We start from the raw sequence: 14,462 nt of genomic DNA on the forward strand, positions 1-14,462 counted from the left end.
TTGAGTTGTTCGTAATTCCGAAACACTTTTACCACCAGGTCACAATTTAGAGTAAGTGCCTTGATCAAGGGTACTAGAGCAGGACATTCAAACCCGATTCCTTTGAGCAAAAAGCTTTATTTTCTATCAAGCTTTCCTTCTGTACATGTAGAGAAATGCCATGGGTCATTTAGTTAAAGTTTGCATAACACTGGAGCTATACACATGACAGCTTAGTGAAAGAAAGGCATATTTAGCCTGTTGCTGTTTAGGGTTAGGCATATCGTATTGAATATACACACAGCAGGCACTTTATTAGGTACCCATGCAGTTCACCTCTCACAGTTGGTGAGTCACGTGATTAGGACTGAGTTTATAAAGCATCCAGACAAGATCAAAACATGCAGTTAGTGTTCAAATAAATGTTAGAATGAACAAAACGTGTGATTTTGAACAGGACCTCCTAAACCTCTCCTGCTATATGTACCTAGTGGACTGTGAATGGAGCTAGCTCTCAAAGGTGTTTTTCCAAGGGTTGTTTCCAAAATATACATCATGATTATATTGCGAAACATTTTAACACTTTGTGAGTGTGTATATGTGGCAAAAAAAATTATAGGGAAGATACTTTGGAAAAAAGTGCATTCAGAAGTACAGCCAGCTAGAGATCTTTATTTCAACAAATGTACATGTGCAACAATCTGCTAGGATAGAGTGCAGTTTACATTTATTCACTTAGCAGATGCTTTTCTCCAAAGCAAATTACAATGGATACTATGATACTATGTAGTGTTAGCAGCCCACACACCTTATTCACCAAGGTGACTTACATGGCTAGATACACTGCATTGCTCACTCATCCATACATCAGTGAAGCACACTCTCTCTGTGTCACTCACTATGGGGGAATCTGAACACCATGTCTTTGGACTGTGAGAGGAAACCAGAGCACCTGGTGGAAACCCACACAGACACAGGGAGAACATGCAAACTCCACACAGACCATGAAGGTTCAAACCCATGTTCTTTCACACTACGTAGGTGCTGTGAGACAGCAGCGCTACTCGCTGTGCCACCATGTCACCCAGTTGTTAGAGCTGCTAGCTTTGGACCCAAAAACTGTGGGTTCAAATCTCACCTTTGGTTGTAATACCCCTGAGTAAGATACTTATACTAAATAGCTCCAGTAAAATTATCCAGCTGCACAAATGGGTAAATAATTGTAGGTAGATTAACATAGTAAGTTGCTTTGCAGAAATGCACCAGCTAAATAAGTAAATTTAATGTGCTTGGTAGCATCTGAGAGCTTCATAAAACTTCTGATGCGCAGAACACTTTTCACTGATTTCATAAACCAAAATACCTCTTGCAATGCAAATCTGAAAAGCTCACTGAGAATGCCATGCACGTTTGACCTTGCACTGCCAAATTATTTTCCAGTTTTTGTTTTATTTTCGTATTAGTCATGTTTGTAATAGAAATTTAAAGTGGCTGTACATGTTGTTTTATGATCTTGTGCCTTAATTTCCGAAATAAGATGCCAGATTTACTAACCCTGAAGAAATGAACGTTCTGCTCGTACAGTATATTTACAGTGTATGGGCAGTCCGAGAACACACATACACACCTCTTCCCCACCCCTTTCCGTCATCCAGCCAATAGGAGTAAACGCTTTCGCAGGTTGGCGTGACAGACACGCCTTATCCCCGCCCCCTTTGCTAAAGCAGCCAATGAAACCTGGCGCTCTCGAAGGCTGGAGCGCTGGCTGAAGTGCTTTGTCAAGTACTACATTAATCAAGGGCTAAAAATACCAGTATAGTAAAGATTGACAGGAATTCTTAGAAAATATATTCTTATACGTGTTCCAGCCAGTTATGTCTGATACGTTCAATTTTAACGAAGCCGATAACTACATTGAATAAGACACATTTCCTTTATAATTTATGTCTGTTGTGTTTCCGTCTTTGGAACATCAGAGGGCGACAAAATATTTGATGTTATTATTAGTAATAAAACAGAAGCTGAGTATTAGGGAGGACGCGGATACCGCTCGCAGTTGCCGCAGCTTAAATGGCATTCAAAGGCAAGGTAGCGGACACAAAGGTAAGGGCTGTGGAGATGCAGCTCCGTCAATTTCCACCATAGGAAGCCGCAATAGCTCTCCAGGTCAAGGAACTGTTAAGGGATGATCGGAGTATAAAAGCATAACCAACAACACATTAGCTTTCCGCTATAATCATGATCTCTCAGTTGGGCGCCTATCGAAAAGTAACGATCTGCTAGCGTGTATTGCGCAAAGAAGCAGGTGAGGTGTTATTTTGTTACCTGAGGGCTGTATTTGCGATTAATAACTGCGCAACGAAGAAAAATAGCCGAGAAATCAGGGGCAAATCTGAAATCACAGCTTGTTCTTTTGCAATGGGAATAATCCTAATATGTTAGATTCCGATTTTTTATTTGAGCGATATGCGCAAGGGGAGATGAGCGTGTAACCAGTCAGAAATGGGTTATTTAACCCTTCGCGGTGTGTTTCCTTTGTAGACAATCCTGCTGCATCTGCTCCTGTGTTTGGTCATTTTCTACACGCTGTACTACATGATCGGCAGTGTCTGTTTCGGCGCATTCAGGTAAGAAGCGCGCCTTTCCATAGGAGTTCATTATTATACGTGATTTTACCGTTTTGTAAGGCAGCATTCCCATGCGTTTATGTGGTGAGACTGGTTTTATTTTACGCGCTGTGTCAATACTCGGATCGCTGCGTAACTCGAGACTCCGTTGTTGTATTTTCGTTGCATTCGCTCATCAACAGTTGGGAGCAAAGTCTGTTTGTAACTGGAGTTGTTCGTAAATGAAAATCAGTGTCACCGCCAGGTCGCAAACAGTAAAAACTCAAGTACACAGGCATCCCTCGAGCTAGATTCTTTAAAAACCTCAGATAAAGCTTTCGTGGATTTACAGTTTGCTTTAAGACCTTTATTTATTTATTTATTTATTTATTTATTCCATTTGCATCAATGGCTTGTCCAGTGCAGGGACCTTGTGTTCTCTATGTTCTCTAACACAGGACATGAGGCAGGCACATAAAATTAATGTCTTAATTTAAAATGACTGGAAATACAAAAAAGAATTCTCACAAACCCATACTTAGCGCTCATTGTGGATCCCATAATCATGCGCAGTGCTCATCAGCATCCGGTCACTTTCACTTTGCTTTAATATCTATATGATGAATGAAAGTACAATAACAGAGATGTAAATCAGTTTAGGTTCTGAAAAAGATTTGGACACAGTTATGTAAAAATAAGATACCAGACTTGTAACATTTTTATTAACGTTGAAAGTGTCACTGCAATGCAACTGGTAGCATAATGTTTAGAATTGCTGCCTTTAGATACAAAGGTTGCAGGTTCAAATCTTCTCCTTCAACTGCAGTCACCTTGGTCAAGGTACTGAACTGTTCAGTTTAAGATTATTCACCTCTATAAATTACTGAATAACAAAGAAATATCCATCTGCATAAACAGTCCTAAGTTGCTTGGAGAAAAGTGTTTGCTGAATGAATAAATGTAAATGACTGAAATAAGAATATATAGTTTCCATAGACTCCTGTTCAATACCAGTTTTTGACTGATTCATCCCATGAATTTGTAAATATTGACATCTTTTTATTGATAACCAGCATTTAGGAACACCAGGCACAAGCTGTAAACACTATGGAAGTGATTTGAAGTAATCGGATCCCACATTCCTATTTTGTGTGTGTGTATTTTATTGACACCATATCCTCAAAAATCTTGTTTCATCTGTATGATACAACTGGTATAAAACCTGAAAAAGGTCAATAAGTTTAGGAACAACATGGTAATTAATTTGTCTTAACAGGTTGGACAATTTTGATGGACTCATTCCATTTGACTTCAAGATTGAGCTCACAGAGTCTAACTCTAAATATTTAGGTAATGTACTACGCGCACACACACACACACAGAGAGACAGAGCCGCCATTAGGCCTCACTGTTGTTTTATGTGTCACAGTGAACCTGCTCTCCATGGAGCTCACCTTCTTCAGCAGTGGGCTGCTGTTTGCAGCAGTCGTGAAGAGATGGGTGTGGGATTATGCCCTCACAGTCACCGTCTTCCATGTGCTCCTCACCTCTATAGGTAAAATATGCCACACCTCCTTCATGCCGACCTACACGGTTGCACGCACAATGCCCAAAAGACCTCTTATAGCAGCAGGGTTTCCAGGTGCCCTGTAGCTGTGTCAGTGTGATGGTATGTTGCTTTCACAAGTTGAAAGTGCAGTGATTTGAGGGATTTCAGTTTTTTCCCTACTTTCTGTCACCCTGACAGTCTCAACCAATCACACTACTTGATCACAGTTACTATAAATCATGTATGATGTAGTGCTGTAGAGTCAAAATTTCTTAATTTATTTATAAAAAGCTTTTCTTTAAAGTGTCGTACAGTGTTAAGCTACTTACGTTGATTTCCCCATAATTACAGCAATTTTCCTCTTTCTTTCAGTCATGCAGGAGTTTCCCCTGGTTTGGCAATGGTGGCTTGCCTTGGGTAGGTCACCCACACCCACACCCATTACAGTTTGAAATCTTCCTGACTCTCAGAAACCTCCAACTAATACAGTTGATCCTAAAGCACCTATCAGTCCAATAGTTAGACGTATAAAGCTGCTTTTATTAAATTAATTAAAATTTTTTTCTAAATATCTTTCAATATTTGTATTTAAATACAAATGGAGTGGGCAGCAAAACTGCCTTACTCACATTAAAGACCAAAACATTCAATATCTATGAAGTTTTTTGCTGAAGCAATTTTTATATTTTTAAAAATTTAACTCTTTAGAGCTTAAAACTTCATCTTTCTCACCGTAACATTGGAATTAACCTCCACTTACTTCTACTGCTCCTGTTTATTATACTATTTATTCTACTACTTATTTTCTTTTTCATTCTGCAGTGCCTTATATTTTGTATTTGTGTGTTGCATCACTGCTTGGGGAGTTGCAAAAATAGAATTTTTTTCTACTTGTAAGTAAGACAAAAAAGGTGAACTGAAGCTTGACCACTGTAATGGGAACATTTTAAACATCTTAGTGTCGTTTTGCATTTCAAATTCCAGTGTCCACCATTATGTTTACAGAATGTAAATCAACTCATCTTGGCAGTTATGGAGGTTGTTTTGGGTGTGAAATAATAGTATGTATTAAGCTAAATTTCAAAATGTATTTTGACTCAAATATTTCTAGACATTGTATTTAACATGGATAAGTGCTAGAAGTGTTCCAGATAATTGTTGCTCTTATTTTTCACTTGAAGGTAGTGGCTTGTTCCTCATGATCTGCAATGGTCAGCTGATTGCTTACTTTGCATGCCAGAGCGAGCCAAAGTACCCCACAATCCACGGCTGCTGACCTCCTGGGGTTACACGAAGATGTGTGAGAAGAGCTTTACCTTCATGGCTGGAAGATGTGCTGCAGCTCTAAAGTGTTTTACAGGATTTTATGTGTCTAACAGGTCTCCTCCTTGAATCCACTGCTAGCAGCGTAATAGGTCATGGTGATATCCCACCTGGATAACTGCAACTCCTTTCAGTCTGTCTTCTCCATCAAGCCTCTCCAGCTAATACAGAATACTGCAGTATGAGATCTGTTTGACTTGCCAAAGCAGTACAATGTATCTCCCCTCCTTGTCTCTCTCCACTGGCTTCATCTGGTTGCCCATCAATACTTGTAGAACTTGATCACTTGCTGCGCTCCAGTCTGACTTCTATCCTCCTCCTACCTCTGGCCACTTGGTGGTCCCCTGCACAAGAAGTTCAAAATCAAAAGCATGAAGGTTCTCGATTCTGGATGTAATGTGGTGGAATGAGCTCCCTCTGTCCTTCAGAGCTGCTGAATCGCTCTCAGCATCGAAGAAGAGTCTCCAAAAACATCTATTTTGGACCCACTTCTCTCCTCATCTCCTGTCTGCTTAATAAACTTGCACTACATAATCTGTTAACAAAATCAGTTCTATCAATTGTATATACAGCTTTTTGTGTAATTTATGCTGGCAAACACGGTGGTTTTGGACTACGTGACTGTACTTTGTGAATCACGTGTCTGCATCTGTCTCTCTCCGTTTGCCTGCAAAATGCACTTTTGTTTACTTTGAGTTGTACATTGCTTTGGACAAATGAATAAATGTAAATGTAACTGTGATGTGCTTACTCTTGGTGTCTCTAAACTGGATCCAAAACCGAGTTGTTTGTTGATAACCTACAGCCCTTCGCTTTCGCTTCTGCTTTGCCTTGGGGATATGTTCATGGGGAAGGTTTGAAACCGGTAACCGGTGACATGCAGGATGGGAATGGCGGTGCTCTGGTCAGTAACCTAAAGACCCTTAAGCTGCATTATTCAGTAGTTTTAAGTAGACCTCTTGTTGTAATAACTTACCCAGTCTGTGTGTGCTACACTGGGTTTTGCCAGTAACTACTGAATTAAATGACACCTGTTGGTCAAACGATAAACGGTCACGACTCAGAAAGATTCAAACGCTCCAGGTCCACCAAGCTCCATCAGCGCACGTGAACCCAAATTACTGACCACCCCCTACAAAAGGGGTGATGGGGGTACCATCCGGTTGCAGGTTATTAATAGGCATTATACTGCCTTGCCTGCGTTCACTAAATGACCCTTGTTTGCGCCTGTTCTCCGTGCATTTCTGTTCACCTGTGCACTCCGCTTGTTAACTTGGACTGCCTACTTTTATTTAGACTCCGCCTTTCAATTCCAACTTTTTTGGTTCCTGTCTGGGCGTTAGAGTAAAACACATCCATGTTTGTGTCACGTACGGATGTTACATAAGCATACAGTGATGTCAGCTAAGTAATAGTTAATACATTTTTGCACGCTGCGCTCTGGGTTCGGAGAGGCGAAGGAGGACGCAGATGCAGCGTTCATGACGACTGTTTATTGGAACACCGGCAGACAAAGAAATAATGCGTTCAGTCCAAGGACCCCTTTTCCTCAAGGACCTGCACCTCAAGCCAGCTCTCCCAGCCTGCTTAGCGCCCCTCAGGCTTTCTCCCTTTTTTCCTGACAGTCACCCCCTTATATTTTATATTCCCCACAAGCCCCCCAGTGGTTGAACACTTAATTCCAATTTTCCCACGATACAACTATTTACAATAGACATATTTTCCTGCTCAAACTCACGGCAACGCAGGTCCTTACAATATAATACCTATCAGACTGTGATATTTATTTTGTATATACAGCTTGTATGTAATGGCATACAACAATAAAAGACAGAAATGAGAAACGTATTGTAACGACCCGCGTTACTGGGGAGTTTCACGTTTGAGCAGGAAAATGGGTTTATTGTAAATAGCTGGGGATTGTGGGTAAAATGCGAATTAAGTGTTCAACCGCTGTGCGGACTCACGGGGAATATCAGGGGTAAGTGCCTGTTGGTGAGTGTGAGGAAAGCAGAAAAGCCTAGGAGATTCAAGGGAGGCTGGGAAGTTTGGTTTTGAGGTGCAGGTCTATGAGGAAAAGTGACAAAGTACGTAAAGAGTAACTGAAAGGAAACTATAGTGATATAACTAGTCAAGAATATAATTTTGGAAGAAGTAATCATGCTCCAACTATTTCCTCATAAACTGTTGTAGTGGATTCACGCTTAATGCTGACTGTATAATAAAAGTGGGTAAATTTGTCTGAAAGAGAACTTCATTGTACGTCATGAGAATATTTGCGGTAGTCATTCAGATAGAACGTAGCCTGAATTGGGGAAGTACAGCTCGGAGTGTACAGCTGTACTCAAGAGGAAATGCTTGTGAATGACTGGGACACATAGCGGCACACCCTCTTTTATTTTTAACTTTCAGTTTCACTTCATGAGATCTACAGCTATGCACTACAGTGCTGTGTGGGCAGGAGGGAACCAGAGTTTTTTTGTACATTTTGTCTTGAGGAGATACGTGTAGAAGGTGGAAAGGATGGAGGAAGGTTTCCCCTTCGTGTACCCGGTGTCTGACTTCTTGATGACCTTTTTTGGACTCGTCCTGTTCGCTGTCGATGTGATCCTTGATGTACAGCTGGTGGTGTCTTTTTATGAGGAGAAGGCCTTCGTCTGGATGGGGGTGGTCGTGTTCCTGCTTCTGGTCTCCTCGGGGATCGTTCAGCTCTTCAGCTGCCTGTGGTATTACGCTGACAGCCAGATGCTGGAGAGCGTCGCTGAAAACTGCATGAGGAAGCGGCACATTCTGGTTCTTACTCATCTTCTGCATTTGGCAGTGCCTCTCAGGTGTGTAACGATCAGACTCTTGGGCTTTGTTTTAAATTACAGTTTTTTCCTGTTTGCCAAGTTTATAATGGGCAACAAAATTATGTACATTTCTGAATTTATCAGTCAATTGTTATGATACATCTAACCCACCAAATCGTAAACGTACTCTATGCAGTTCAGTGCATTTGATCACATTTTATGTCAGTTCAAAAGTTTTATTAACATGTGAATGTAAACAACAATAATCTGTAAAGTACAAAACTGCTGAATTTGTAGGTACTTGTTGCAATGAAAGAGATTGCTTAGAAAGAAGAAAATATGAAACGCTTTGGGTACGAAGGCCACCTACTACCTTTTTCCTGAAATTATGCTATTGTGTGTTTTGTGTGTGCGGGGAAAAATAAGCACGAGAGTTCCAATGATGATTGCGGACTCCTGCTGTGAACCCTAGGTATGTCAGCCTACTGGATATCTCGTGCCGTAACTTCCGGAGCAAAAACCCCTACTTGGAAGGTGTAGCTGTTTACCTGAACCATGACCTCAGTATGCTGCGGCTCTTTGAGACTTTCTCTGAGAGCGCTCCCCAACTGGTGCTCATGATCGTCATCTACATTCAGAAGCACGAGCTGAGCCTTCTCACATGTAAGTGACTGTGTTCAGCTTCATTTCTGTTATGTGTTTAAAAGAATCACACACACAATGTGCAGAATCCCTTGTCCCGGCAAACCAGAACCCAGCCCAGCAACACAGGGCGCAAGGCTGGAGGGGACACACCCTGGATGGGGCACCAATCTGCTGCAGGGCACCCCAAGCAGGACTTGAACCCCAGACCTGCCACACAACAACCCCTGGCCAATCCTGCTGCACCACCCTGCCCTCCTGAAATACAGGAACGATGTACTAAATTTCCGATGATATCACACACACACAAACAAACACACAAATGGTCTGAAGCCGCTTGTCCCAAGCGGGGTTATGGCGAACAAGAGCCTAACCCGGCAACACAGGGCGTAAGGCTGGAGGAGGAGGACGGAATGCCAGTCCATCGCAAGGCACCCCAAGCAGGACTCGAACCCCAGACCCACCAGAGAGCAGGTCCTGGCCAAGCCCGCTGCGCCACCACACCCCCCCCCAGCTGATATGTTACTGACATATAATTTCTGCAGATATTTAATTTTTATGAAAATACTACACATAGTTTATAGTTATTACATTTTAAGAGATCTTCACATCATTTGACAGAAAGAATGGGCAAAGCTCCAAAGTGAACCTAATGACCCTCTATCATTAAAGGGGAAACCCCACTTTTAAAAAATGTACATTTATAATATATTTTAAATATACATTATTTATTTATACAACCACAAACTGCAACAATTTCTCAAAGAAAGAAAAAGCAGCTCAGAAACAATAAATTGATGTCGAACCAGTTATTGAAATAGGTAAGTCCTGTCATCGGTGTGGCTGATGTATCAGAACCAATACATACCAGGAGAGCTTCCCTCAGTTTATGAAAGACATCAAGCTTTGAATGCAGCAGACAAGATAAATAAAAAATTGGATCCATGTCCACCTTGACTGTCAAAATTTCCAGTGTGTCTTGGGTGACTCCCCACTATACCTCTGCAGCCGGACACAGGACCACAGATAGTGAGTCAGAGGGTCTACGTAGAGCACAGAAGAGAGGAATTTCCTTTGAATTTACCCTGATGGGTGGGAGATGCAAGTGTCCAAAACAGCTTTTTGCTATCTTACCGACCAAAATTATCTTCATTTCAGGTCTGAAGGCACTGTGTTCAGCAGGAGCCATCGCCTTCAGTGTGGCTATGTACCACCGCTCCATGCGCTCCTTCTTGCCAGCCAAGGAGAAACAGGGTTTTGGCTCCTCTGTCGTCTACTTTGTATGGAACCTGCTGCTGATTGGGCCTCGTGTGGTGGCCCTGGCTCTCTTTGCCTGCGTCTTGCCTTGTCACACTGCGGTCCACTTTGTGAGTCTGTGGCTTCCACTGGTTCTCTGGGCCTGGATGCAGGGCACTGACTTAATGGACAACCTGGCTGGTGAGTGGCTCTTCCGGGCCGCCATTGGCCTCATCTGGTACTTCAGCTGGTTTAATGTGGCTAAGGGAGGCAGTCTCTGGCGGAGCATTATCTACCATTCTTTTACCATGGTGGACGTGGGCTTCCTCCTGGGACTGTGGTGGTACTGGCAGGAAGAACAGAGGGAGCCCCATGTGATCTGCAGCACAGTCCTCTCATGCTACATCTTGGGATTGGTACTCAAAGTCATTTATTACAAATGGTTCCACCCCAGGAAGCCTGTGCTGCGCACCACACTTGATATACTTGAGTTTTCAGAAGATGAGGTGGATTTTCGCTCATTGCCACTGACTCCAGATGTTGGGGCAACACCTTCTGTGGAGGCAGGAAGAGTTGTGCCCATCATGGTCAACAAGAGGATGAGGAACCTGGCTGTGAACTTCTACTCCCCTTCTGCAGAACCGGAGAGGGGAGGTGCCCCTTTAACCTGAGTGACAAATTTTCTTCAAAAAAAAAAAAAAAAAGTTACAGGAGCATTTGAAGACCTTCTCCAATGTTCTAAAAACCTACCTCCATCATTCCCCTTATTATTTACTTGTGAGAGTAGACTGTGTATCATTCTTAGGAGTAAGCTGAGAAAGAATAATTCATCTGAGTAACTGTGTAGCACAGGAGTAAAAGGTATTCTATTAATAAATAGTAATTTATGGAGCCATTCCCAAGAAGCTGCTACCACACAAGCCCTGGCCCCTTAAGGTCTGGGATAGGTTTAGGGCTAGGATTTGGGATAGAGTTGGGGATGGGGTTATGTGTCTGATGAACCTTTACAGTACCATGTTTTCACAAACCATACATAGCAGTAAAAAGGGTATATTCAGAAAATATGTATTCTGTAACCGGAACGCTGAACGCCACATCTTGAACATTCAGAAGTACTGTTTGTCTTATAATGGGAGGGTGTCAGGAACAGCACAATGGACCTGCAATGCAATACAGGAGGATGAAGCTGAAACTGGAGAGGAACTTGAGCAGCCAAGTCAGTCCAAGACTTGGTGGCAATTCGTACTTTTTTGCCTAACTTTGGGTGAAAAATAAATAAGGAACCCGTGTTGTTGATTGCAGAGCAGACAAACTAAAACAAGTTCCATGCAGATGTGGTCTTCTAACATACAGTGCTGCTTGAAAATATATGAACCCCTTGTGTACCTTGGTTCTACCATAATATTATTTACTCAGGACCAGTATTTCTCGTCTAACGTAACAGGTGTGTCATTACTAATTCCATATCTTGGTTTAGAGGAAATCACACATCAAGTGGAAAAACGTAAGTAGTGAAGGTGAAAAAATAAGTGAACCATAAGTTGCGTAGGTTAAACCAAGTAGGTAAGTAGAATCGGGTGTGTAAATCATAATCATTCATTTTGTTTTTTTTTATATATGAGAATAATGACCTATAAGGTTCGCATATTGTACTTTCAAGCAGCACTGCACTGTCCATAGGTGTTCTCCATGCAAAATTGTTCTTGGCCTTGAATTAGGCTTCATCCGTGCTGGGAAACTGGTCCATGGTGTTCGCAAATCCCACCGGGTGCTATTAAGCGTATAATCCTCAGAAATTATAATCTAAAATGAGGTACTGTTAAATATCACTACCGAACCACTTTCAGCATTCAGATATTAATTTTGCTTTCTATGCATTTTCAATCTGAATATCACTTCTATTGGCAGCTGCCTGAAGGATGTGAACCAGCAACATGGTGGTATCAGTCACATAAGCTATGAATTTGAAACTCCTGTGTCTAAAACTCTGTTTTTGATGCACTTTATTTTGAATTGATTCTTGGCCCGGAGAAAAGCGCCTGACAAACGAATAAATGTCAGTGTGGAATGATAGCATGTAACTGCAGTTGGGTCAGAAACATTTATGACTCAGTGCTGAGTTGTGATGCAGAGTTATAGATGTGTCATCACAGGTGGTATCATACAGAACGTTAGGCATTGTTGTTCCTGCAAGAAAAAATTCAAGTGTCAAAGTGTTATTTTTTATTACCATGGTTTCATAGCTGATATAGATTTAATGATAGATCTCTTCCACTGTCATGTCCTGATATTCCTTGTTGATACCTTGTAAGTCATGAACGCATTATGTGTGTTTGTATGCTTCAAATGAAGCCTACTTTTATTATTTCAGTTTGGCAGATTCATTTCTCTAAAGCAGCTTCCGAATTCTGTTACACATACACGTTATGTGTACGACAGCTTAGTGTATAGGAGTCCATAAGTCCATGAGGCAATAGCCCATGGTAAAAAATTACACTGGGAAAACATTGCAGTCTACCAACATTAAGGATTTCAAGTGATAAACTAGCCTGGACATTATAGCAGGCTGCACCTGTGCAGTTATTGTACTAAAAGCCATTTTTTCCATTGAACACTCTGTGTCCGATATCCTTGAATAATAATAAACCTGTTCACTACATTTTTTTTACAGCGGTATACATGTATGCTTGTGAGATGGAGGAGGTCATGAGTGGAGCAAAGGTTCATGACAAGATTTTCCTAAAATAAAAAAACTGAAACCACCAACAAGGGGAAGTGCTTTTTAAATGTTGAAAAGTTATCAAGGGGCAAAAGTAATGTAGTAATGGGCAGCGGGCTTGCCTTTAATAATCATTTCAATCGCACACACTTTGTAAGAGGGTTTCCCTCACTGAGTTGTTGCGTATCGGGGTTTGAGGTGATCTGAAAGCCACAGAGAGACTGTTCCTTTTAAATACCTGCCGCTGGTTGGAGTATCACAGTAAAGGTAGCTGGCGATGTTATATTACTTTTACATTTACATTTACATTCATAGGAGGGTGTGGCGCAGCAGGTTTGACCGGGTCCTGCTCTCGGGTGGGTCTGGGGTTCGAGTCCTGCTTGGGGTGCCTTGCAATGGACTGGCATCCTGTCCTGGGTGCGTCCCCTCCCCATCCAGCCTTACACCCAGTGTTGCCGGGTTAGGCTCCAGCTCCCCGCGACCCCCATACGAGATGAGCAGTTTCAGATGATGATTTACATTTATTCATTTTATCAGTGTTCTTCATATCTACTCAGTAATTTCAGCCATATTCCATTTTCTGTTTTCAAAGTTAATGCATTAAACCATTTAACCTAATTCAGCCTGCAAATATTGCTACCAGAACAAAATCAAATTGAATTGTTGGATGCATGGAGACATAATCTATAATGTGTAATGAGGTATCTGCTTTAACAAAACAGACGTGCCGCAAGCAGAAGCTTTTCTGCTGGCACCTATGAGGTCATGGTCAACTTTTGGCTCTATTCTATTATTTGACGTTTCCATAGACCACTGATCCATTGGTAATTTAAAAACAAACTCCTTGGGAAACTGCCCTTGAAAAAAAAAAAATGGCAACAACAAGCCAGTGAATATTGCACATTATTTTGTGCACTTTTTATTTAATCTCTTAATGCTGCAGCTAATCTGCCCTTAGTTTGTGCATATGTGAGTGCACCGTGTTTTACACCCTAGACTGACCGCACTGATTTTGGACCACTGCAGCCTCGTAATGGGTAAGCAGTTTCTGAAAGATAAAATAAAACTATTGATGAAATCCCACCATTTGGTTTCTGCTATTTGGATCAATTTAATGTGAAAATCTCATGAATATTCTGACCTGCATGCACAAACAATAGTGGTCTGTTACTGCTAACTCTTTCCCAGAGTGTTTCAAATACAATATGCAGTGGGAAAACTCATGAAATAAGTGATATACAGCAAGTGAATCTATTGTTTGCTGATCTTAAGTTAATTTTTTTACTAATTGCTCATACACCCATTATGAGTCAGAAGTTTGAGTACACCTGTCTCGATCTAGACTTGCTTGAGCCAAAAAAACCCAGAAGCTGGATGTGCGAGGAGTGGATATCGGTCGATGGTGATGGATTGATGAGTTAGAATTCCAAATACCAGCATCCAGTCACTGAAAATTTGTAGGAAAGAAAGGTGAGAGAGCGCAAGTCCATAAATTCTGCTCAACTCGTTCTCACGGTCAAACATGAAGGGGACTACTTTGTCAGAACTGTCATTGCATCAGAATGGATATTAGTTGGATGGAGGAAAATGAAGAACTTGGTCTTATGACTTGGATG

At 41.6% G+C, this 14,462-nt stretch overlaps 2 protein-coding genes across 2 annotated transcripts; both read left to right on the forward strand.

Moving 5' to 3' along the window:
* Window positions 1-1,795: 1,795 nt before the first annotated feature.
* LOC108937304 (transmembrane protein 244-like) lies at window positions 1,796-5,840 on the forward strand. Its single transcript, XM_018757130.2, has 6 exons — window positions 1,796-2,082; window positions 2,521-2,606; window positions 3,862-3,935; window positions 4,015-4,140; window positions 4,507-4,551; window positions 5,316-5,840. Exons 1-6 carry the CDS (start codon window positions 2,050-2,052, stop codon window positions 5,408-5,410), a joined length of 459 nt encoding a protein of 152 aa, XP_018612646.1. The 5' UTR covers window positions 1,796-2,049; the 3' UTR covers window positions 5,411-5,840.
* Window positions 5,841-7,894: 2,054 nt separating this feature from the next.
* Window positions 7,895-10,798, forward strand: LOC108937219 (XK-related protein 8-like). Its single transcript, XM_018757014.2, has 3 exons — window positions 7,895-8,288; window positions 8,722-8,912; window positions 10,050-10,798. Exons 1-3 carry the CDS (start codon window positions 7,981-7,983, stop codon window positions 10,796-10,798), a joined length of 1,248 nt encoding a protein of 415 aa, XP_018612530.1. The 5' UTR covers window positions 7,895-7,980.
* Window positions 10,799-14,462: the final 3,664 nt, after the last annotated feature.

Source organism: Scleropages formosus, chromosome 8, assembly GCF_900964775.1.
Source record: "Scleropages formosus chromosome 8, fSclFor1.1, whole genome shotgun sequence".
NCBI lineage: Eukaryota > Metazoa > Chordata > Actinopteri > Osteoglossiformes > Osteoglossidae > Scleropages > Scleropages formosus.